Source organism: Oncorhynchus kisutch, linkage group LG4, assembly GCF_002021735.2.
Source record: "Oncorhynchus kisutch isolate 150728-3 linkage group LG4, Okis_V2, whole genome shotgun sequence".
Classification (NCBI taxonomy): Eukaryota; Metazoa; Chordata; class Actinopteri; order Salmoniformes; family Salmonidae; genus Oncorhynchus; species Oncorhynchus kisutch.
The window spans coordinates 63,214,370-63,239,300 of record NC_034177.2 but is presented as its reverse complement, the minus strand read 5'-3'; the positions used below and the strand labels follow the sequence as shown (position 1 = coordinate 63,239,300).

At 41.8% G+C, this 24,931-nt stretch overlaps 1 protein-coding gene across 1 annotated transcript in view; it reads right to left on the bottom strand.

Moving 5' to 3' along the window:
- The window catches only part of LOC109888954 (serine/threonine-protein kinase 32C), a 143,419-nt gene that overhangs the window by 33,486 nt on the left and 85,002 nt on the right, over positions 1-24,931 (bottom strand). Inside the window, exon 3 of the mRNA XM_020480101.2 lies at positions 12,378-12,529. Coding sequence (XP_020335690.1) covers positions 12,378-12,529 — 152 coding nt within the window. The remainder of the gene's footprint in view (positions 1-12,377; positions 12,530-24,931) is intronic.

Genomic DNA, 24,931 nt, shown 5'->3' with positions numbered 1-24,931 from the left:
TGATCTCCGCATTCGTGGTTCCCACCGTGAAGCATGGAGGAGGAGGTGTGATGGTGTGGGATGCTTTGCTGGTGACACTGATTTATTTAGAATTCAAGGCACACTTAACCAGCATGGCTACCACAGCAGCGATATGCCATCCCATCTGGTTTGCGCTTCATGGGACTATCATTTGTTTTTCCACAGGACAATGACCCAACACACCTCCAGGCGGTGTAAGGGCTATTTGACCAAGGAGGAGAGTGATGGAGTGCTGCATCAGATTACCTGGCCTCTACAATCACCCAACCTCAACCTAATTGAGATGGTTTGGGATGTGTTGGACATGCAGCCAACAAGTGCTCATTATACTGTATGTGGGAACTCGTTCAAGACTGTTGGAAAAACATTCCAGGTGAAACTGGTTGAGAGAATGCCAAGAGTGTGCAAAGCTGTCAACAACGCAAAGGGTGACTACTTTGAAGAAGAAGCTTAACCCTTTTTGGTTACCTCATGATTCCATGTGTTATTTCATAGTTTTGATTTCTTCACTATTATTCTACAAATGTAGAAAATAGGAAAAATAAAGGAAAACCTTGAATGAGTAGACCAAACTTTTGACTGGTACTGTATATACAAAAATATGTGGACACCCCTTCAAATTAGTGGATTCGGCAATTTCAGCCACACCCGTTGTTGACAGGTGTATAAAATCAAATATTGGCAGTAGAATAGCCTTACTGAAGAGCTCAGTGACTTTCAACATGGTACCGTCAAAGCATGCCACCTTCCCAACAAGTCAGTTCGTAAAAAATGTGCCTTGCTAGAGCTGCCCCGGTCAATTGTATGTGCTGTTATTGTGAAGTGGAAACGTCTAGGAGCAACAGAGGCTAAACTGCAAATGGTAGGCCAACCATCTCACCGAACGGTACCACAGAGTGCTGAAGCGCGTCAAAATGATCTGTCCTCGGCTGCAACACCCACTAACGAATTCCAAACTGCCTCTGGAAGCAAGATCAGCACAATAAATATTAGTCAGGAGCTTCATGAAATGGGTTTCCAGGGGCGAGCAGTCGCACACAAGCCTATGATCACCATGCACAATGCCAAGCGTAGGCTGAAGTGGTGTAAAGCTCGCCGCCATTAGACTCTGGAGCAGTGGAAACACATTCTCTGGAGTGATGAATTACACTTTACCATCTGGCAGTCCGACAGACCAATCTGGGAGGGCGCTACCTGCCCCAATGCATAGTGCCAACTGTAAAGTTTGGTGGAGGAGGAATAATGGTCTGGGGCTGTTTTTCATGGTTTGGGCTAGACCCTTTAGTTCCAGTGAAGGGAAATCTTAATGTTACAGTATACAATGACATTCTAGACAGTTCTGTGCTTCCAACCTTGTGGCAACAGTTTGGGGAAAGCCCTTTTCTGTTTCAGCATGACAATACCGCCATGCACAAAGCGAGGTCCATATAGAAATGGTTTGTCGAGATCAGTGTGGAAGAACTTGACTAGCCTGCAGAGCCCTGACCTCAACCCCATCAAACACCTTTGGGATGAGTTGGAACGCCGACTGCAGTCCAGGCCTAATCGCCCAACACCAGCGGACGACCTCACTAATGCTCATGGCTGAATGGAAGCAAGTCCCCACAGCAATGTTCCAACATCGATTGGAAAGCCTTCCTAGAATAGTGGAGGCTGTTATAGTAGCAAAAGGGTGGACCAACTCTATATTAATGGCCATGATTTTGAAATGAGATGTGACGAGCAGGTTTCCACATACACTACATGACCAAAAGTATCTGCCTGACATCAAAAGGAAAACACAGAACAATTGATAAAATGGTTAGATTTTTAAAAAAAGACTCCCATCTTAATGAATATTCTCCATAATATTTCTGTTTAATATTTCTGTCTAAAGCATTGGTTCAGAAGAAGTTCTTATGGACAACTGGTAGGGATTGGCAGAGATCCATGATAAACAAAATATTTGACTTGCTGTGAACCGCATTGTATAAGGTTATAGTAAGTCAGTGATATCATCTACAGCCTAGTTGTAAAGTACAGCCTCTTGAAGCCAAAAACAGCATGAAACTGGAGGATTTCCACCAGACCTTCCCTCTCTTTCAGACCAATAGCAATCCCATGCAGAATCCATCCGTCGACAGCCTGGTGACGTGTCCAATAGAAAATCATTCGACCAAGCTAACAAACCTAACCTGTGCAAGATGACGGGTCCCCCACTCCAAACGCATACAGCTTCAACAGAAGGCCAGTCTGAGATTGGTTGAGATGGTGTTTGCTGGCCACAGGTCCAGATTATTATCACCCTATTATCACCTCCTTGTCATCCCCTGATCCCGAGAAGCATCCAGCTGATGGTGAAGGCCCTCTGTGGCAGCCAGTGTGATGCCAGTGGTATTTGAGCCCATTTTCTGAGTCTCCTTGGCTGAGATTAGTGCAGTTTCCACATTTCCTTCACTCAGTGACAGGTAAACTGTCAGACATGGTGGTGACATCTGAGCCATATGAAAGCATGGAGAGTGATAGCGGTGTGACCTTCAGATGTAACACCAAGGACAGAGAGAACAAGAGAGAAAGAGAGTGAGAGAAATGAAGAGTGATCATTGCAGATGAATGTTTTTCCACAGCATGTGTCTCACTCGATATGTTTGGGGAATTCAAAAACAGAGCCCACACACAATGGCAGTAAAAATTGTTCAAAGAGAGGCCAAGAACGCAGGTAAGACAAATGGATGAGACTAACACAAGTTAGTGAAAGATGAACATTATAAATCTGTGAGACTAGACACAAATGGAATTCTTTAAATGTCTCCTTTTGTCTCTTCTCCCATGCAAAAATATAATACAGAAGTTCAATTTCAGACCAGAAACTTTAAAGAGAAAGTTATAAGAGGAAGCGGTTTGAGAATGGACTTGTCATGGGTCAAATATGCCCAAAACAGATGATTGGGGACCTGGCTAAGGCCTGAGCCCTGGGGGCGCTGTGACAGAGCCAAGGATATGGGCCATGTGGAACAGCCAGGCAAAAAAACTGACTGGGACAGCAGAGCACAATCAGGCCATGATGAAAAATGAGCTGAGGGAAACAGAGGGAGAGGGCGAAAGAGAGAGAGAAAGAGATGAGTGAGAGAGAGAGGGATGCAGGGGGGAGAGAGGGTGAAAGAGAGATGGGGTGATATGGGGAGAGACCGAAGTAGAGCGAAAGAGGAAGAGAGAATGGATGAGAGAGACACTGGGCTCTGAATGTGGTCTGCTTTGTGACTGTGGCCTAGATAGTCTTGTGATAGAGAGACAGCTTGGCTGAGGCTGGTCAAGGGGCTCGATCACAAGACACACCTGGCTCCTCTGAGGATCCATCTAACAATGCAGTGAATGTGTGAGCACTGCCTCTCACCCTGCGGTCCCCCGCCTAGTCCCCCCTGTTACCCCCCTCTGGTCCTGTCAGCACATCTCTCTCTCCACCCCCACTGGCCTTATTTCACAAGGTGCACTTCTGACGGACATCCTACAGGAACTTAAAATGGTAAGGTGGCTCTAGAAAGTTCCAGCCGCAGAGAGAACAGAACACCACTAATGGTGAGGTGGCTTTGGAAAGTTAGAGTCCTTTGACCGTGATGTTAACGCCTGTGACGTTCTATGTCTACTGCAGAATAAATGCGTGTGTAACAGCAGAAGACGAAAGTGAAAAGAACTAAGCCCTCTGAGGAAATATCCTTCAGTTAGTTTTATGGATGACAACAGAACCTAAGCTGCCACTAGTGGCGGCTCGCCAGCTAGGGCGTTAGGGGCGGCACCCTACTTGTGATTGGTCCAACCCAAAAAATATTACCCAACAAAAATATATTATATAATGTTTATAAAAGTGTGGTAAATGTGTACATTTTCCTGCTTCAAATATTGTTCAAAACAAGCTGTTTAGTTACTTAATACTCTGCCCCTCTGTGACTGCCAGCAGTGGCAGCTCCACTTCCATTGGGCGCACAGGCCGTGCAAACATTGCTTGAATTGTTTTGCCAGCAATTTGCTATGAGGGGGAACTGCCCCAATGATAGGATTTCGTAGCATAAATTATAACAGCACAAAGTAAATGGACTGTCCTGGGGTGCTCAAATGTGTGTTCAGTCAGAACTTCTGGGTCTGCTCTAGTCTCCTCCTCCCAATGAGTCTCTTGAACCAGAGGGCTGTGAAGGACTAGATGCTCGATCAGGTACAGAAGGTGCTAAAGCCAAAAGCTAATTGTAATGAACTTGTAAAATAAATAATCGTAACAGTCATAGAGGCCTGGGGCCTGACAAACCAGGCAAGAGTCAAAGGACAGCGGGATACACTAGCTAGACCCTTCTCATCGCTGATCTGGTAGGACAAAAAAAAGCATGGCATATTTCATTGTTTCCCCCTGATGTTGTTTATCAGGTTCTACTCTTCTTATCAGGTTCCTCAGGGTGACATGTGGACTAAAACAGCATAAAACCTGGAGTATCAGAAAGCATTATCAAATTAGCCAGCTAGAGTAATTTTGAGAAACATTGATAAATAGTTAAATAGTTTTTTTTGTAAACTTCACTCACCAATTATTTGCCTTTGATAAGCAGCTGGCTAGCTATTGCTAGCTGGAAGCTTGCTAACTAGTTAGCGCCCACGTAAATTTCAAGCCGTTATAAACTCATATCTGACTAACTCGGAAATATGAAACATGCTTTGTGACATTATGTTAGTAAGCTATCCCCAGTTTGATAATGTGTTTTCACTTACTGCATCTGCATGCTTGTTGGGTTAACAACCATATTGGTTAAATCAGAGGTGGTCAGAGAGAGAGAGAGAAGAAGCAGCATTTATAAAAGGATGCTTCCCCTGTAGATCATGTACCTCTTGTAGCACCATAAGGATGTGTTATAACTTTGTATGCCCTCAGACTTCTAGGACCTATGAGATAAGGTCAAGTATTTATATGTTACAGTGTTCTTGTCATAAGAATTCTATTGGAAAAACATCCCACACCTTGGGAGAACCTAAATCCACGAATAGACCTCAAGATATCACCTTGCCAGTTGCTAGACACTATATAGCAAAAAAACATTATATTAATGAATTGCGTTGCGTAAGAATCAAAAAAGTTAATCCGCCATGTAGATGAGGTGATTACAACAACAAATTACTCCAAAGAGAAGCTCTAAGGTCTAAATTAAGATTTCGATTTCACCTTCTTATAAGCCAAATTTACTGTTATACAAGAACACCGTCCATATCAGATTTAGCATATCGTTTAACAGTTGGCCCCATATATTTATGAACGGCTGTACCTGCTGTCCTCTGTGGTGTGCCATCTCATGAATTGATGATGTATTCAGGTGAGCGGACACCTGGGGCAGTTGATTCGTGAGTTGCCCTTCGTGCCCACTCCCATACCCTATAATTCTGTATTTCCTTGTGTCGAATTTGTATTTCTTTGTGCCTAATTTGTATACATGTAGACCAGAAAAGCCACATCCAGATGAGTGGCAACCATGATTAGAAGCACCTGCTGCTAATCGGTTGTTCTCTATAAATGCTGTTTTGAATAAAACACATTTTTTTTACCTACACACTGAGGAAGGCTGTGAAGCCAAAACGTCTGTGTACGCTAGCCCTGATGCAGTGAAAAAAAAAAAAAATGTAATAATGAAGTAAGATTTTTGAGTGCGAACCCACAACACCTTTTTGAATTCATGGGTTTTACACACCAGCCAAGCTTCTCTGGGAGCGCGATGGTTCTCTTTTGATGCTTCTTGGGTTATCCCCTGGTGCACTCGTTCATTCGTGAGCTGGCTGCTCATTCTACATAGTATAAATCTGTTCAAAACAGTAGCAGCATGTGCAGCAGTGGTCATTCGTTTTTGCAAAAGTGAAATAGATGCATTTCTGCTGTTTGCACAGATCACTGTATATACGGTGCATTCGGAAATTATTCAGACCCCTTGACTTTTGCCACATTTTGTTACGATACAGCCTTAAACATTTTATTAAATCGTTTTTTTTCTCATCAATCTACACACAATACCCCACAATGACAAAGCAAAAATAGGTTTAGACATTTTTGCAAATGTATGAAAAAAAATGAAATATCACATTTACATAAGTATTCAGACCCTTTACTCAGTACTTTGTTGAAGCACCTTTGCAAGCGATTACAGCCTCCAGTCTTCTTGGGTATACGGCTACAAGCTTGGAACACCTGTATTTGTGGAGTTTCTCCCATTCTTCTCTGCAGATCCTCTCAAGCTCAGTCAGGTTGGATGGGAGCGTCACTGCACAGCTTTTTTCAGGTCTCTCCAGAGATGATCGATCGGGTTCAAGTCTGGGCTCTGGTTGGGCCCCTCAAGGGCATTATGAGACTTGTCCTAGTATTATGAGTACTTGTCCAAAACCACTCCTGCATTGCCTTGGCTGTGTCCTTAGGGTTGTTGTCCTGAGGTCCTGAGCGCTTTAGGAAGAGTCTTGGTGGTTCCAAACTTCTTCCATTTAAGAATGATGGAGGCCACTGTGTTCTTGGAGCTCTACTTTGCTCAATTCATCTTTCCCACAATCCTGACTAGTCTCCGAGTCCCTGCTGCTGAAAAACAACCCCACAGCATGACGCTGCCACCACCATGCTTCACCTTATGGATGGTTCCAGGATTCCTCAAGACGTGACGCTTGTAATTTAGGCCAAAGAGTTCAATCTTGGTTTCATCAGACCAGATAACCTTGTTTCTCATGATCTGATAATTATTTAGGTGCCTTTTGGCAAACTACAAGCGGGCTGTGGTGCCTTTTACTGAGGAGTGGCTTCCGTCTGGCCCACTCTACAATAAAGGCCTGATTGGTGGAGTGCTGCAGAGATGGTAATCCTTCTGGAAGAGTCTCCCATCTCCACAGCGGAACTGTCAGAGTGACCATCGGATTCTTGTTCACCTCCCTGACCGAGGCCGTTCTTCCCCGATTCCTCAGTTTGGCCAGGCGGCCAGCTCTAGGAAGAGTCTTGGTGGTTCCAAACTTCTTCCACTTAAGAATGATCGAGGCCACTGTGTTCCTGGGAACCTTCAATGCTGCTGTCATTTTGTTACCCTTCCCCAGATCTGTGCCTGGATACAATCCTGTCTCTGAGCTCTACGGACAATTCACCCCATGGTTTGGTTTTTTGCTCTGACATGCACTGTCATCTATGGGACCTTATAAAGACAGATATGTGACTTTCCAAATCATGTCTAATCAATTTAATTTACCACAGGTGGACTCCAATCAAGTTATAGAAACATTACAAGGATGATCAATGGAAACAGGATGCACCTGAGCTCAATTTCGAGTCTCATAGCAAATGGTGTGAATACTTATGTAAGTAAGGTATTTCTGTTTTATTTTTATTTTTTTATAAATTTGCAAACATTTCTAAAAACCTGTTTTCGCTTTGTCATTATGGGGTATTGTGTGTAGATTAATGAGGAAAAAATTATAATTCAAGCAATTTTAGCATAAGGCTGTAATGTAACAAAATGTGGAAAAAGTCTAGGGGTCTGAATATCGTCCGAATGCACTGTATCTTCTCAAAGAAACTACTGGTCGTTTTAAAACATATCATTATATTTCTGTCATGCTGCTTTGTTGACAACTCCAAACATCTTGCGTCCCAGGTATTCAGCCAATCAGCGGCTGCCGCTGGCTGCCACCCAGAGCTTGTTATGACTATTGTGTTTGGGGTAAAGCCTAATTCGTCTCAACGTCTCCCAGAGCTTTGTTCTGTTCAGCCGGGAATCAATATTCTAAATGGACATCGAGGAGGACAGGGTGTGCATCTATTCTCACCACAGTGACTGCTCCCTTGCTCTCTCTGAGATGATGGATCGACAGCGGAAGATGACTGCGAATCAGCGGATCCCACTGATGACCTTACAACCCTCTTAAAAAAGGGTCTCCAAAGCCGTAGCTCATAGACGACAAAAATCCCAGTGCTCAGCGCTAACATATTCACTCCCTCTTGCTTCCCTTCTTCCTCACTTTCCCACATGGCTGCTTGGCGTCTCACTTGGTTCAGCTTTCAGAGCCTCTATCCAGATCTCCGGGGAATCTGGCCAATGGTGTTTGAGAGTAATTTGTTGCAATGTAATGCTTAAGGCAAAACCTTGCTCTGGTGATGATTAACACTGGAAAGTGCAAGGGATCAATTTCACCGCGTACACTTACGGCATGTAATACTGTCCGTCTGGGTAGGGGAATATGACCTCCAATTTAGAAATACAAATTGATCGCGGTGGAAAGAAAGCATCTACACCTACCTATGCTGTGATGGCTTATGGGATTTGGGTGGATTCTTTGCACGCTGCAGATAATACTTTCAAGGTGGCTAATCCATTTAAATATATCCCACTCCTACACATCATACGGTATCTATCATCAGCAAGTGAATGGTCACGGCAATTACTGCATGCAGCAAACTTGACAGTCCTCCAGGCTTAAGCAGTCTTGTTCTAGTTTTGTGGATTCAGTGCCTAGCATTACAGATTCCCTCTGATTTTCTCTGAAGCAATGGATGGAGCTTCAAAGAAACCCAGCAACATTCAGGACATAATGAAAGCAAACATAGGATTCAAAACAGTGTGTGAGAGAGAGAGAAGAAAGCAAACCAATAGACGTTGAAACTCTGTTGGGACAAAGTAATCAATGGTCAAATCCCTTCTTAACACTGCCTTTTACACCCCACCCCCCCCTCCCTCTCTCAGCTTTCCTCTCTCTTCCTTGCCTTCGCTGTGATTTCAGGAATCATTACTTTCCATGATGGCTGTTTCTCTCACGCTCCCGCTCTCCCCCTTTTTGGCATTGTACCAATAAAACAACTCCTACTAATCTTAATCAAAACTGGCGTTCTCATGAGTTGCATTCTCTGATATTTACTTTGGGGAATATAGGCACTGCAGTTCCTAGAATTCATTGGTTGGCCCATCTTCAGTACATCAATAATGGAACATGTCATTGCCCAAACTCATGCCCATAGATTCTGCAAATGATCTGCAAGTCAGCAGGGATTTATGATGTGCAGAAGCATACCCACACACCGTACCAATTCAACTCCTGGTCATTACACTGTGCAAATTGTAGTAGAGTAGACCATCACCAAATATAGCTCAACATCGTTCTTATGAAAGCAAGTCAAAGTTTATGAAAGGGAGTTTCCTGTTTAAACAGGAAGTTATGTTATTATACACCAAAAAAATGGAGTAATAGTCACTGTGAATGGGGAAAGCATTTATGTAGACCAACAGTAGCAGTCAAAACTTTAGGCACAACTACTCATTCAAGGGCTTTTCTTTATTTTGACTATTTTCTACCTTGTAGAATAATAGTGAAGACATCAAAACGATATAATAAAACATATGGAATCATGTAGTAACCAAAGAAGTGTTAAACAAAGTGTTAAACATGTAGTAACCAACAAATATATTTTTGATTTTAGATTCTTCATAGTAGTAAATTATATATTTTGATTTGTTTAACACTTTCTTGGTTACTACATGATTCCATATGTGTTTTTCATAGTTTTGATGTCTTCACTAGTATTCTACAATGTAGAAAATAAATGAAGAAAAACCCTGGAATGAGAAGATGTCCAAACTTTTGATTGGTACTGTATATACAACCATTCCCAAAGCAAAATAAACAATGAATCACTTTGTCTCGGTGCTGAGCTCTCTTTCTCTGGCTTCAGGAGATAAGTCTGAACTCTCTCAAGAGATTTTTCACAGAGCAAGCAAGTTAGTCTCAGCAGGACATCAGATGTCACCTTCAGACATGCCTAGTAAAGGCCAATTTATGCTTGATCCGACCATGTGGTCCGGAGGCTCCGTACATAGGGTGTGACACAATTGCAATGTCTTCGGAGGCTTGCGGAGGTATCAAGCTCCGTACCGCATCGCCATGCGCCTCCCAAATGGTGTAACAATGCAGAGGGCTCCGTATAGCGCCGCATTGACTTGTTTGGTTGACAGTAGTTGGGGGCGGTAAATCCCGTATAAACACAAACTCACTTCCTTGACAACAAAACATCATCTTTATGATACAGTGTGTAGGGATTTCAAAGACATGAAAATGAGTTTGAACTCACGGAAAGAGATAGGGGAGGTAATGAGGATAGATGCTGGTAAAGAGGTCAATGGAATGCAGACTGTGGGGGAAAGATGGATCCCGGATTGGCGCAATTTTCAACAAATCTGATCTAACAAAGTGGATATTTGTAAAATCCTTCATGATTGCTGTATTTATTGTAGCAGGCCCACAATGGTGGTTACTAAAATCAGATTTGGATATATTTGGCAGTTTTTGCTGCATAACATTTAAAATTAGTCCTTTTTAAGGTTTAGAAAAAGTGACTGGTAAATGCTAACTCCCATTCGTATAAGCTGGTAGCATAGCTAGCATACAGATATCAGTGGTGGTAGTCTAAGTTGTTTTTAAACTGTAATGCAGTTGATTGGTGAAGATGACAGGAACATGCATTGGGGTTGACATCCATACAGCATTATACTCTGACTTTTACCTCAACATAGTGTGAAATACACATATATACAATAGACTAAATGTAGGCTAATTTTGCTGAGCGGCAATGGGGAGACTCGGGATGGAGATGCAGGTGGGAAAACAGTGCTATCTTGGCAGAGCTCCTATGTCAAGCACTGGGAAACGGACTCCAACATCTCAGAAGAGGTACGGTCTTGTCTTTTTGTTTATCCAGTTGCTTTAATTACCGGGATGGCTATAGAGATTAGCTCTGAATCACTATGAGTGGTGCAGCGCAGACCAATTCATTGGATGCACGACAGCTCCCTGAAGCACAAGAAGCATGAATGCTCTCACTACTGCCATGGCCGCATCGCAGTAAGTGCTGTATGGCCACCGCAGACATTGAATTGACCATGCAGAGCCTTTAAGAGTCCAACATAGCCACAGGGGGGCCAAAGCAACAGAGAAAAAAAATTTGTCTGCACAAATAGTCTCTCCATAGATCCACAATGAGGCTAGCGTGATTGATACACTCTGTTAAGTTATTTTCAAAACTCCTTGAGCGGAATAGGTGGAATGGTAACAACTACATCAAACACATGGTTTCCAGGTGTTTGATGCGATTCTATTTTCTCAGTTCCGGCCATTATTATGAGCTGTTCTCCCCTCAGCAGCCTCAGGTGCTGTGGCCTGACAGGCAGGCCATCGCCATGTGTTTTTTTTTCTTCAGATTTCTCCCTTTTGTTGCTCAAATCTGGTCAGTTTGATGGTGACGGCAGGCAGCCGCTTGCGAATGTGTCTCTCTATCACCTCCCCAAGATATTCACCAGCAAAGGGATACAGAATAACACAAACATTCTATGAACCGTCCAAAGCGTATACTGGATGAGAGTGACGTAACCAATTCCACAGCATACAGGAGTGTCTTGGGTATTGTTCAGGAGGCTGTACGAGACTACGAATGATTGTTGTTTTGTTCCAGTGTAATTTGAGATGGGCTGACCACTTTCACAATTTTTCCCTCTGAAGTAGACTTGAATTGCAGGAAGATGCGGTGCGATCTAAGGAGCCCGATAATTTCCGCCTATCCATAACGCTGCTGTCTGCGGTCTTTGTCGCTAATGGGGCTTTGATGTGCCATAGATGTAGAAATACAGAGACAAGCAGAGCAAAGCAGGGAAACTAAAACAAGGATGGGCTGGCAGATGTACACTACTTGAGGGAATTATAATATAAAAAAGACACTGGCCCTACTACCACCTCATTAAAAAACCCTCTGCTTATTTTAGTTGGGAGGACGCTTCTCATTGAGACCACCCCCCCAGTGTTATTAAAACTTTGCCAACTTTGGAGAGAAAAAAAACATGCATACAAGACATACAGTAGTGTGCGGGTGCACAGTGGGTGTGGGTGCACTTTTGTCTTGGTGTATGTATCCGCTCAAATTCTTTATGTACTAAAGGATGTGTATGAAATGATTGATGCTCCCTATATCAATTACTCAGAGAGTAGATAACCACCGAGAGCAATATCATTCTATCAATTACACAGGAGTAAAGTGCTTTGGTGTAATTTGCTGTGAACATTGTGCCACCTGCCCAATTATATTTAGAATATGTGCTGCAGAGACACTGGAGATGGTTAAATAATGAAACGGGTTCCCTACTTCACCCAGATATCATACTCCTGGGAGGGAAATATGGGGTCATCTGACTTTACAGTGCAACAATTAAGAAATGTGTGGTGCAATGGGCCCGCATTCCCACATGCCCGAACACACACACACACACAACACACACACAGGGTACCAGCAGTGGCATGCAGAATGTACGAACAGTATATAAAATGAAAAAAAAACACAGGATAATCACCAGAGGTTTACTAAAAAAACATGTTCAATTTCCTGTAGGATCTCTAGCTCTCTAAAGACGTTTCGGACCTCGTCTCTCTCTATGCACTGCTGTTTGTTCATGTACTTCATGGCGTACATCTTCTCTGTGTCCCTCTTCTGCACAATGCACACCTTCAGGGGAAATAAGGACAGAAGAACAGAGAGTAGGTTACCCACTTAGGACTGGAACCAGACTTGCATAAAGCAAGTAAAGACAGATGCAGACAGACACCTTAGTATACAATTATATACAGTATACCAGAGCATGTGACAGGATTGGCTTTTCATAATGGCTGATATTACTGCCCTCCATTAGAATATTTACAATAGGGCTTGGAAAACATTTACAAAAACACAAACAAACAGTCTCCGACCTCATCATGTGCTCATTAAAAGTTGATGTTTCGTAGAGTGGAGAAATGTCAATGTGAAATGTCAAGAGCAGGACAGGGGGTATGGGAGGGCAAGCCTCATTACTGTAACATTCAGTCATTAGGAAGCTATGACCTCAGCTACTGTTACGTAAACAGTCGCTGCAGAAAATAAACAATGGTTTGGAAAGAAAACTCACTTCTATAAAGAAATACTAATCTCCAATGAAGAACGCCAAATTCTGGCATTATTACAGAAAAATCAACTGTACCGAGTAAAATATTGAAGTGATCAAATATTATATTAACACACTGTTGATACCTATCCCACACCCAAGTAGAGTAATACAACAATTCATGCAAGTTTGGAACAATTTCACAACTTTTCTTTTTATATATACTTTCTTTTTATTGAAGAACACAAAAACACAAAACAGGAAGGCAGGTAGAGCACACATCATACGTACATCAGATTAGTTACAAGTAACATCATCTTTGAATTAGACAACTTCCAAGTATGGATCCCAAAATAATATTTTAGGTTTGGTAAGGCCATACTCCCACTGGGTTTTGGTAGTTGTAATGTTGTATATCTAATTGTTGGTCTCTTACTGTTCCAGATAAACCTTGATATCCGTTTATCCCATTCCCAAACTGTTTAGGTGGGATTTCTATAAGCAGTGATTGGAACAAATACAGTAACCACGGCAGGATATTCATTTTGATTGTTTCAATTCTACTACTAAGATCCAAAGGAAGTGAATTACACCTGTCCAGATCATCATATATTTTCTTGTTGATGGGAACATGATTTCTTTCATAAGGTTTTGGTGTATCTTTTGGTAGATTTACTCTAATATACTTAATGGATGAAGAGGTCCACTGGAAGTTATATTTACTATTCAGCTCTTGCTGTGGGTATACTTATATACAAGGGTTTGGGTCTTTTGTACCCTGAACATACCCTGAAAATGTTCCAAATGTTTATAAAACATTCGTCAATCTACTGTACACTTGAACCTGGGTCTTTAGGAAATATCAGAACGTCATCAGCACACATGTATACCTTGTGTTCATTGCCTCTTATTGTTATTCCCCTGAGGATGGGTATTTTCTTACTGCCTGTGCTATTGACTCGATGTACAAGGAGAAGAGCGTGGGTGAAAGATCACAGCCTTATCTTGCCACTCGTTTTAGACTTATTGTTTGTGACAAATGTCCATTAATCTTTATTCTGGCAGTCGGATATGAATGTAGTGTTTTGATGCACTGTATCACTTTGTTGAAATCAAATCTATCCATAACTTGGAATAGATAATCCCATCCCACTGAATCAAATTATTTTTCTGCATCTAGACTGTCCTCCATTCTTTTTGCTATTATTGATGCATACAGTTTATAATCCACATTAAGAATTGCAATAGGTCTTTTGAAATTGCATTCCTTCTTATCTTTACCCTCCTTTGGAATTACAGATATTATGGCTTCTCCCCCCCCCCCCCCCCCCCCCCACCCCCCACCCCCCACCACCAAGATGCCTTCTATGGTTGCTTGTACAGATTTGTATAGTATGATTCAAATATATTCTGTATTTCATCCCATTTGCATGTAATCATTGTTTTATATTTCAAAAGTTGTATTCTGTGCTTTTTGTTTTCTGAGTCTCCATTCTGGCAATTTTGTTGCCTTGAGCCGGCTTCCTAATATCGTAGTTTCAGGGACCTGGGCTTTTTCTCGACTTCTTCACTATAAATCTGATCAATTTCCTGTTTAACCTTTTGAATCTCAAGCATGCAATATACACTACATGACCATAAGTATGTGGACACCTGCTCATCCAACATCTCATTCCAAAATCATGGGCATTAATGTGGAGTTGGTCCCTCTTTTGAAGCTTTAACATCCACTCTTCTGGGAAGGCTTTCCACTAGAGGTTGGAAAATTGCTGCAGAGACTTCCATTCAGCCACAAGAGCTTTAGTGAGGTAGGGCACTGATGTTAGGTGATAAGGCCAGGCTCACAGTCAGAATTTCAATTCATTCCAAAGGTGTTTGATGGGGTTGAGGTCAGGGCTCTGTGCAGGCCAGTCGAGTGCTTCCACACCGATCTCAACAAACCATTTCTGTATGGACCTCACTTTGTGCATGGGGGCATTGTCATGCTGAAACAGGAAAGGGCCTCCCCAAATGGTTGCCACAAAGTTGGAAGAACAGAATCATCTAGAATGTCATTGTATGCTGTAGCGTTAAGATGTCCCTTCACTGGTTTTAAGGGGCCTAGCCCAAACCATGAAAAACAGACCATTATTCCTCCTCCAAACTTTACAGTTGGCACGATGCATTGGGACAGGTAAGTTCAGATAGCCATCAAGAATATGCCACCGCCTACCGATCAAGAGGGTGCACAAAGGTTCTATGTGCACAAAGGTTAACTATGTGGGTGAATTTGTACCTAATCTGGCAACTCACATGAGTCTACTCTGTAAAACTAGAGTGGTGTTGGAACAGTATAAACAGTTTGAGGAGCTCAAGGCATGAATCACGCATGCTCCAGTACTGAGGTTCTATGATGAAAAGCGCAAAACCAAAATCTCAGCAGATGCCTCTATAGCAGGTTTCCAGTGCCTTGCAACAGTAATCACCCCCCTTGGCTTTTTTCCTATTTTTTTGCATTACCTGTCATTTAAATGGATTTTTATTTGGATTTCATGCAACGGACATTCACAAAATAGTTCAAATTGGTGAAGTGAAGAAAAAAAAATATAGCTTGTTTAAAAAAAAAAACATAAAAAAAAACAGAAAAGTGGTGTGTGCCTACTGTATGTATTCACCCCCTTTGCTATGAAGCCCCTAAATAAGATCTGGTGCAACCAATTACCTTCAGAAATCACATTATTTAATTCATTAAGTGTGGTGAAAACAGTGGCAACCAGATCATATGATGAAATGACACCTGAGGGAGTTACATACAGGATAAAATAAGAGACAAGAAGATACAACACACTACAAATAGAAAAAGGTTGCCGACCCCTGGTGTAGCCTATTAGGAGCATAACAGCAGAAGTGTAACAGCAGCGGGAGGATGAAGGTCGAGAACAGTTTTTTTTTTCCTTCTTCTCGTTAAGCTATCTTGATCTCTGGCTCCCTTGAGTCATTTGGGTCTTAGTTATTTAATCACAGTTTGTTTGAAGCATCAGACAAGCTCAGTAGCCTTCATATAGTGGACTTCATTAAAACACATAGGGTGTGTCTATATAGGGAAAATGTGTTTAAACATTTTGACCAATCGATTAGTCGAAAGAACAGACTACTCTAGGTCGACCAAGATTTGTTGTAGTTGGGGAACAGCCCTCATTTTAATTAATTTGTTTATTTAACTAGGCAAGTCAGTTAAGAACAAATTCTTATTTACAATGACGGCCTACCAAAAGGCAAAAGGCCTCCTACGGGGGCTGGGATTAAAAATAATACAAAATATAAATATAGTACAAAAACACAGATCACGACAAGAGAGACAACACTACACTACATAAAGAGAGACCTGAGACAACAAAATAGCAAGGCAGCAACACATGACAACACAGCATGGTAGCAACACCACATGACAACAACATAGCAAGTCAGCAACACAACACAACACAACATGGTAGCAGCACAAAACATGGTACAAACATTATTGGGCACAGACAACAGCACATAGGGCAAGAAGGTAGAGACAACAATACATCACGCAAAGCAGCCACAAGTAACTCTACAAGATCACGGTCGAACCAGGGCCTGAACCGGTTGTTAATTCTCATTTTCTTTATGAGGGTGTGTTTGTTAACAATAACACTGAAAATATCAAAAAAAGAAGAAGGTCCAAGCATCTTCTACACAGGGGATCAAGCTGATTCTATCAGTTCATGAAGGAAGGCTTGCTCATTAAAGTTTTATAGCAAGCTATGACAAATCAGGACAGCTCGTTTCACTGAGCAGCCAATACAAACACAGGCTGTAAAACAGTGATCACTAAGGTCATTACAGAAAACACCAGACTGATACCTATCAGGATTATTTGTGAGGATAACATCAAGAAGAGTAGCCTTTTCTGGGTGTTTGGATTCAAACCTTGTGGGATTGGTAATAATATGATAAATATTTAGGGTTGTCCCATTGCTTTAGGACTTGGTCAGGTGGTTTAAGTATGTCCCAATTTAGGTCACCTAGAAGAACAAATTCAGACTTAGTGTAAGGAGCCAGGAGAGAGCTTAGGGCAGGTAGGGTACAGGCCGGTGCTGATGGAGGAAGATGGCTCCCAGCAACAGTCAACAAAGAGCTATTTGAAAGTGTAATACTTAAAACCAGCAAATCAAATTGTTTGGCGACAGACTTGGTAGAGACAACTGAGTACTGAAGGTGATCCTTGGTAAAGATTGCCACTCCCCCAACTTTGGAAAATCTGTCTTGCTGAAAAAGGCTATAATCAGAAAGGTTAAGAACAAACACTCTTCCTTATCCACATCTTAGTAATGACCAACACATCTGGATTGGAGCTGTGAACCCACACTTTCAATTGATACATTTTAGGTAATAAGCTTCTAGTGTTAACATACAGAAAACCCAGGCTTTTATGAGAGCAGAAATCAGTGAAGCAGATATATAGCACATGTCAGAATTGGGGCTAGCAACTGTAGATGGGCCAGGGTGTACATGCATATTTCCAAATATCATCAACAGTAATACAATCAAGGCACGGCAGAGGACAGGGAGAGCTCTGCAGTGCTGATTTATGACATCTGAATGTGCATCAGATGGCAAAAATATAATATTTTAAAACAATTTCATCAGGTAACATGAATACAAAGCCGGCGTAGAGGTGGTTAGAATGGGATGGGAGGCCAAAAATGAGTGTAACCAACAGAGAGTATGAGTCCCGAGTGTGGGAACAAACAGTCTGTCCCAGGGTTGGGAAATGAAAGTTCATAGTCAACAAAGCATGCAGGAGTCATGAGGCAAATAGCAGAATGCACAAGAAAAAATATATATATATAAACGACTTGGGGCTAGCCACTAAGTTCAAAGTCACTCGCTCCAGCAGTGAGTGTGTGTTGGAGGCGAGCGAAAGTTGGGGGGGGGGGGGGGGGGGTCAGAGGACTGTCTCCTGCCTATGGAGTTTGAGGGGGATGAGTCTGGGGGATGGGCCCCTCGGCCAAGTATCAAAATACATGCCGCAGTTGCAACCAAAACATATTGGTCACCTAGACACATCGCTTGAGTCAAAGAGAAAGGTGTATTGGTATTGTGTGCAAAGGGGGTGAGTATATAGCCCATAATAACCTACTATGTGTTAATATAAGCCATCAACCATATGCAATTCATTTATTGAATCCTCTTCATGTTATAGCCTTCCATGACGTTGTCAGTGTCATTCATCATTATCTAATAGATCTGTTATTAACGTGACCATACCTAAGGTGCCAGTAGAGGCCACATACTTCAGGCTACTCACCCTTAAAGCAGTGGGGGAAAATTGGGGAGCAGTTTTATCTCTTGCAAAGTCAACCATAACGGCCCAATATGTCTAACAGCTGGCTGTAATTTAAGTCTGTTAAATCCTATTCAGTAACATCTATCTTCGCGTTGGAAATTTCTGAGTCTGAGCCTCTTTCTCCACGACTCTGCTCGCACGCCACGGGTCATGGGGGGAGCTGCTCGAGTATTTCCAATGGTAAAGTCACCGGTCTTCTGGCGGTATACTCCACTGGGATGCCCTTCGACTTCAGGTCCTCAGACGCCTCGTCCACATGTTCGTAAGAAGCCAGCTCGTATAGTGCCTTCTTGATAGCTGTGTATTCCTTCCTTCTCAGTATCTTTCCCACGTAGTCATGATCAAATAACACCCGTTGACCTTGGAAGTTAACAGGCTTTTTCAAGGCTGCACGGAGGACTCTCTTTGACGGAGAATTGTAGGAAACATGCAACTATGGATCCCCACTATGGTGGGGCAACGCTGAGGGGGTTTGAGGCCAGAGCTCTGTGTTCTCTCGATTCCCAAGTCAGTGTCATCTTCTAGTATGTCCTTGATTATAAACTGGATGGTTCAAGCCCTAAATGCTGATTGGCTGACAGCCGTGGCATATCAGACTGTATACGGGTATGCTCTAAGGCCAATATACCCCCGGCCACAGAATAAAGTCTAAATGTTATTATGACTTGAAAAAAATGAGTTCTACCACTTTGCTTGTAGTGCGTGTTGGCCTTTCAAAGACTGCACAAGTGTGTCCTTGACCGCAGTGTTCCACGTAACCGTTTCCCCAATGCGCTGTTCTGCATCCCCCAATTGTTGTAGATATGGGGTGAAGTTCCTCTTTTTTCCCTTTGAATTTCTGGTTCATGACCCTCTTGAACTCATTCAGTTATTTTCGTACATCTTCTCGAAGCCAGCGAGCGCCTCATGCAATTCCTTCTTTATCATATCACGGAATGAGGGTTCTTTTGCTGCTAGCTGTTTTGTGTTAGCGTTAGCAATCTCTGCTTCGTAGACAATTTTAGCTTCTCCTACTAGAGGACTATCGTTGCAGCTCCACTACCTTTTCCTGCTTTCCCCTTTTACATTTTATTATAAGTTACTAAAATACTAAATACTTGAATTTATGAGGAAAATACCCAACCAATGTGTAGTTGCCATTTCCTAAATTACATCACCGGAAGTCTCTCACATAAGAAAAGTTATGTGAAAAAGTCACTTCAAACCCATTTAAGTTAAGAGTACTCAGAACAGGAGGGAAATAACTATTTTTAGAACAATTGGTACACAATTATCTATGCGCAACAATGCCTAATTAATCATAACTATTAGATAACAAATCCTAATTGCCTCATATTCAGTCAATAAAAAACTATTTACATTTAATTTATTTATTGAAACCGTAATATAAACTGATTATATTATATCATGGAACACAATCTTCAAAAAGGCAGTAACCTTGTAAAAGTCTATGGCTGTTTTGTTCATTTAGCAATACACTCTTATTTCCCGTGCCCGTATTACAGTCAACACACTATTTTATAGCAAAGAACATTATGTAATAACAGAATAAAAAACGAAACAATATTTTTCTCAATGAAAACATTTGCCAGTGCGAAGTGATGTGCATTTGGCGCTTCTGGAACAGTTTCAATGAGTGATCATTTGAAACAGGCTTAGTTTGGCACATTGAAATAAAATAACAAAATTCAAGGTTACAAACCAAAATCTGTATTTGAGGAAAAAAAAAGGCCTACAGGTGCTCGATGTAGTTTATTCTGCCTGTTCTTTAGAATTTTCAGTTCCACATTGTACACTGCATGGTGATGAATTACAGCCACTATATCTGTTGGCTGAGTATGTTCTAATGAAAATACACTCTTTGTCTATGTTTAGGGGGTTTATAGCCTAGGCTAACCATTTCTAAATGGCACTAGCAGTTCGCAAAGTAGCCTATGCGAAAAAACTTCAGCTCGTTGTTGGAACACATATTTCCCTATTTTAATCCAGTCCATTTTGAATTTGTGATAAAACTGTCATCATTTGGCAAGGAATGTAGCTTGTGAAACCCATCAGTTAAAATTTCATTTTTTTCCCACGACAAGCCACAAAAGCACATTCTACCAAATAGTTTTACAGTATTTGAAATTTGGGTCTCTGAATTAAGATGGAGTGTTGACGTCTGTTTGAGTACTAGATTACTCATGGCCATCCCTAGTACCAGGATGATACAGCCCACCCCAGCTGTCACGTCTCAGGTATTATCAAGTTACTGCGGCGCCAGAGGCAGAGTGATGTGTTTGAGCTGCTCCAGCTATCCAGCACCATACAGCAGAAGGGTCTAACTGAATTGTCCACAAAGGCCCATGTCTCCTCATTACAGCTCGGCAGATGGCTGGTTTACAGCATTAGAGGAAGAAATGTCAGGAGGAAAGCTATTACCCTACAAAACACAATCTAATTGCCCGCCTCCCTTTGAGCAGGAGCACAAATAAGAGCTGCTCTCCATCTTGCTCTCCTTCCCTACACAGGTTTTTCCCCCCTCTGCCTTTGTCATAGGCTCATTACAGTCTAGTATAAACTAATACCATTTCCCTCCTCCTTAAGGATCAATGTGAGTAAGGAGAGAGGGTGTGGGAAGAGACACATCAGGTAGATGACAGAGGACAGGTTTGTGGTGGAAGAGAAGCTTGCGGAGTAAAAGCAGGCTCTGGTTTCGCCATCATGGAAGTCGATTGGTAAAATGGACAATTCAGGGGATGAAAGAAGTTTTTTTGTTTTTGTACTATTTTGCCCTCTCATGGTGACACTGCGGTTCATGGCCCATTTCTATTTCCTCCTTCCTCCCTTGTTACCCTTCACACAGACCCACTTTCTCTAGCCAGTCATCTGCCCTTTGCGAGGGGATGGACGATAAAGGGAAATAAATGAAACACTGCAATTGCTAACCAAACGTCTAAAGCTTTTCCCTCTCGTCCAGCTCAGGCTGTTAGCTTCCCTTATGATTACACTTGTTGCTGTAAAGCATGGAGAGCTGGCAAAGGCCTGTGATTTCCTGTGGTCCCCAGAGCAAAGCAGTCTTTCACACTCTTGACAGTTAAACTGAACTATCTACTGCACCGAGGAGCCGACGACCTATCAGACCTGTATCAAATCATCAGTCAAATACCCCATCTCTGGCCCCTCATTTGAGTTCAGATATGTTTCTTGACCGACCATCAGCCAGAATTACGATTTGTTAAGAGTTTATTCTATGTCTTGTGAATACATGCCCACTAAGAACATTGAGGGTTGATCAACACTATTTTTATTATAGATGTTTATGTAGTGTATCAAGAGTATACATAATGTATGGAGTCAATATAAGACAAACATGTGGGTAAAGACCCATCTCAATACCACACGTGGTGGATAATACTGAAGATTTGTTATTTATTTTACCTTTATTTAACTAGGCAAGTCAGTTAAGAACAAATTCTTATATTCAATGACGGCCTACAAACAGTTCTGCCTTGTTCAGGGGCAGAACGACAGATTTTTTACCTTGTCAGCTCGGGGATTCGATCTTGCAACCTTTTGGGTACTAGTCTAATGCTCTAACCACTAGGCTACCTGAATACATGAACGTGTGTGACATGGAATGTCAATGGAATTGTGCACCCAGCCCAAAATAATTAAGGTATTTTCTTATTTGAAAAAGAATAACGGCAACATTGTTTATTTTTCAAGAAACTCATCAACAATAGAAAGTGAAAGGTTTGGGCAAGCTTGGGATGGGTTGGCATTCTCCACCACTCAGTGGTGTAAAGTACTTAAGTAATAATTTAGGCTCTGTACTTTACTATTTATATTTTTGACAACTTTTACTTCACTACATTCCTAAAGAAAATAAGTACTTTTTTACATCACATTTTCCCTGACACCCAAAAGTACTCATTACATTACTGAGTCCTCTCACTGTCAACTGCGTTTATTTTCAGCAAATTTAACGTGTAAATATTTGCATGAACTTAAGACTCAACAAGTTCCACAGACATGTGACTAACAGAGATGGAATAATGTGTCCCTGAACAAGGGGGGGTCAATATCAAAAGTAACAGTCAGTATCTGGTCTGGCCAGATCTCCTCATGGACTGCACCAGATTTGCCAGTTCTTGCTGTGAGATGTCACCCCACTCTTCCACCAAGGCACCTACAAGTTCCCGGACATTTCTGGGGGGGAATGGCCCTAGCCCTCACCCTCCGATCCAACAGGGCCCAGACGTGCTCAATGGGATTGAGACCTGTCCTGCAGTGTGATGTTTGGATGTACCGATCCTGCACAGGTGTTACACGTGGTCTGCTACTGCGAGGATGAACAGCTGTCCGTCCTGTCTCCCTGTAGTGTTGTCTTAGGCGTCTCACAGTACAGACATTGCAATTTATTGCCATGGCCACATCAGCAGTCCTCATGCTTCCTTGCAGCATACCTAAGGCACGTTCACGCAGATGAGCAGGGACCCTGAGCATCTTTCTTTTGGTGTTTTTCAGAGTCAGTAGAAAGGCCTCTTTAGTGTCCTAAGTTTTCATAACTGTGACCTTAATTGCCTATCGTCTGTAAGCTGTTAGTGTCTTAACGACCATTCCACAGGTGCATGTTCATTAATTGTTTATGGTTCATTGAACAAGCATGGATAGTGTTTAAACCCTTTACAATTAAGATCTGTGTAGCTATTAATATTTTTACGAATTATCTTTGAAAGACGGGGTCCTGAAAAAGGGATGTTTATTTTTTTGCTGAGTTTATGGAGGTTGTATCATGTCTTAGTCTTTACGTTTGAAAAATAAGACCAATAAAGAATTAGAAATACTAGAACAGAAAGAAAACAGCTTAGATATAAATGTTGACACCCTTCAACAGTTGAACACTTCTTAACTTAAATATAATAAACACCCGGATGTTAGTTAATTCTGGAAAAATCCATTACTATGCTGTCTTTAATTTTTTTTATGAAAAACTGTATCAATCCGAAAACAAGCAGGCCCATATTAACGTGAACAGGGCTGTAGTGGAGCCGGTCAAGAGTTTCAAGTTCCTATGTGTCCACATCATCAACGAACTATCGTGGTCCAAACACACAAAGACAGTCGTGAAGAGGGCACGACAACATATTTTCCCCTCAGGAGACTGAAAAGATTTGGCATGGGTCCCCAGATCCTCAAAAAGTTATACAGCTGGACCATCGAGAGCATCCTGACCGGTTGCATCACCACCTGGTATGGCAACTGCTTGGCATCTGACCATAAGGCGCTACAGAGGGTAGTGAGTACAGCCCAGTACATCACTGGGGCCAAGCTTCCTGCCATCCAGGACCTTTATAATAGGCGGTGTCAGAGGAAAGCCCCCAAAAATTGTCAAACAATCCAGTCACCCAAGTCATAGACTGTTCTCTCTGCTACCATGCGGTACTGGAGCGCCAAGTCTAGGACCAAAAGGCTCCTTAACAGCTTCTACCTCCAAGCCATAAAGCTACTGAACAATTAATCAAATGGCTACCTGGACTATTTACATTGACACCCCCCCACATTCGTTTTTTTACACTGCTGCTACTCGCTGTTTATTATCTATGCATAGTCACTTCGAACCCACCTACATGTACAAATTACCTCAACTAACCTGTACCCCTGCACATTGACTCAGTACCGGTAACCATGTATTTAGCCTCGTTACTGTTATTTTATTGTGTTACTTTAATAATGTTTTACTTTCGTTTATTTGGTCAATCTTTTCTTAACTCTTTCTTGAACTGCACAGTTGGTTAAGGGCTTGTAAGTAAGCATTTCATGGTAAGGTCTACACCTGTTGTATTCGGCGCATGTGACAAATAAAGTTTGATTTGAAACTGACACCATTTTGGGATAATGCCTGTACTATCATATCATTGTATCTAGGAATTTATATCCATCCATCTCGATTATGTCTGTTGGGAAATGTAAATATTGGTGACCAATATCAAAGAAAGTTTTGTAACTTGTGTAATTGCAGATTTTTTTTTTTTATAGCTATTCATCGGAAAGCATCATACTCACTGCCAATAACAAACTCGAGGGCTGAACTGTGAATTGAAAGGGGAGACTACTATGTGTTTTTGTACGTTCATGGACAGGTGTGGGCATGTTGTGGTGTGTATCGGGTGTGGTGGTTGTGTTGTTTTTGTGTTCTGTTGGTTTGAGTTTATGAAAAAACACCCCTACCACCCCACAACATTAATTTATTCATATATTTATAGAGAATATTTGCAATTCAATAGCTCAGAGACCAAGGTATGGAAAATTGGAATCGTTTTTTTTTTTAGCTGGTCTGTATCTGACATTTCCCATAAAAATTACCTCATGAATATAGAGTACAGTAAAGACCTTTCAACTGTCAAAACAATAACACGTTCTATATGCACGCACAACCAAGAGGTTCCCCAGTGAACATCCGTTGCTGCCGCGCACCATAATTGCTAACTAGCACAGCAAATAACCACAGGTCTAGCGTTAATGAAGGTAGAAAACGCTCACCTTACCTTCATTTCTATGAAGACAGCCAACACTATAACTAAACTATAACTGTAACTAGCATACGAGTTCAATGTTTGACTGCCACATTGATGTAAACAAAGTTAGCGAG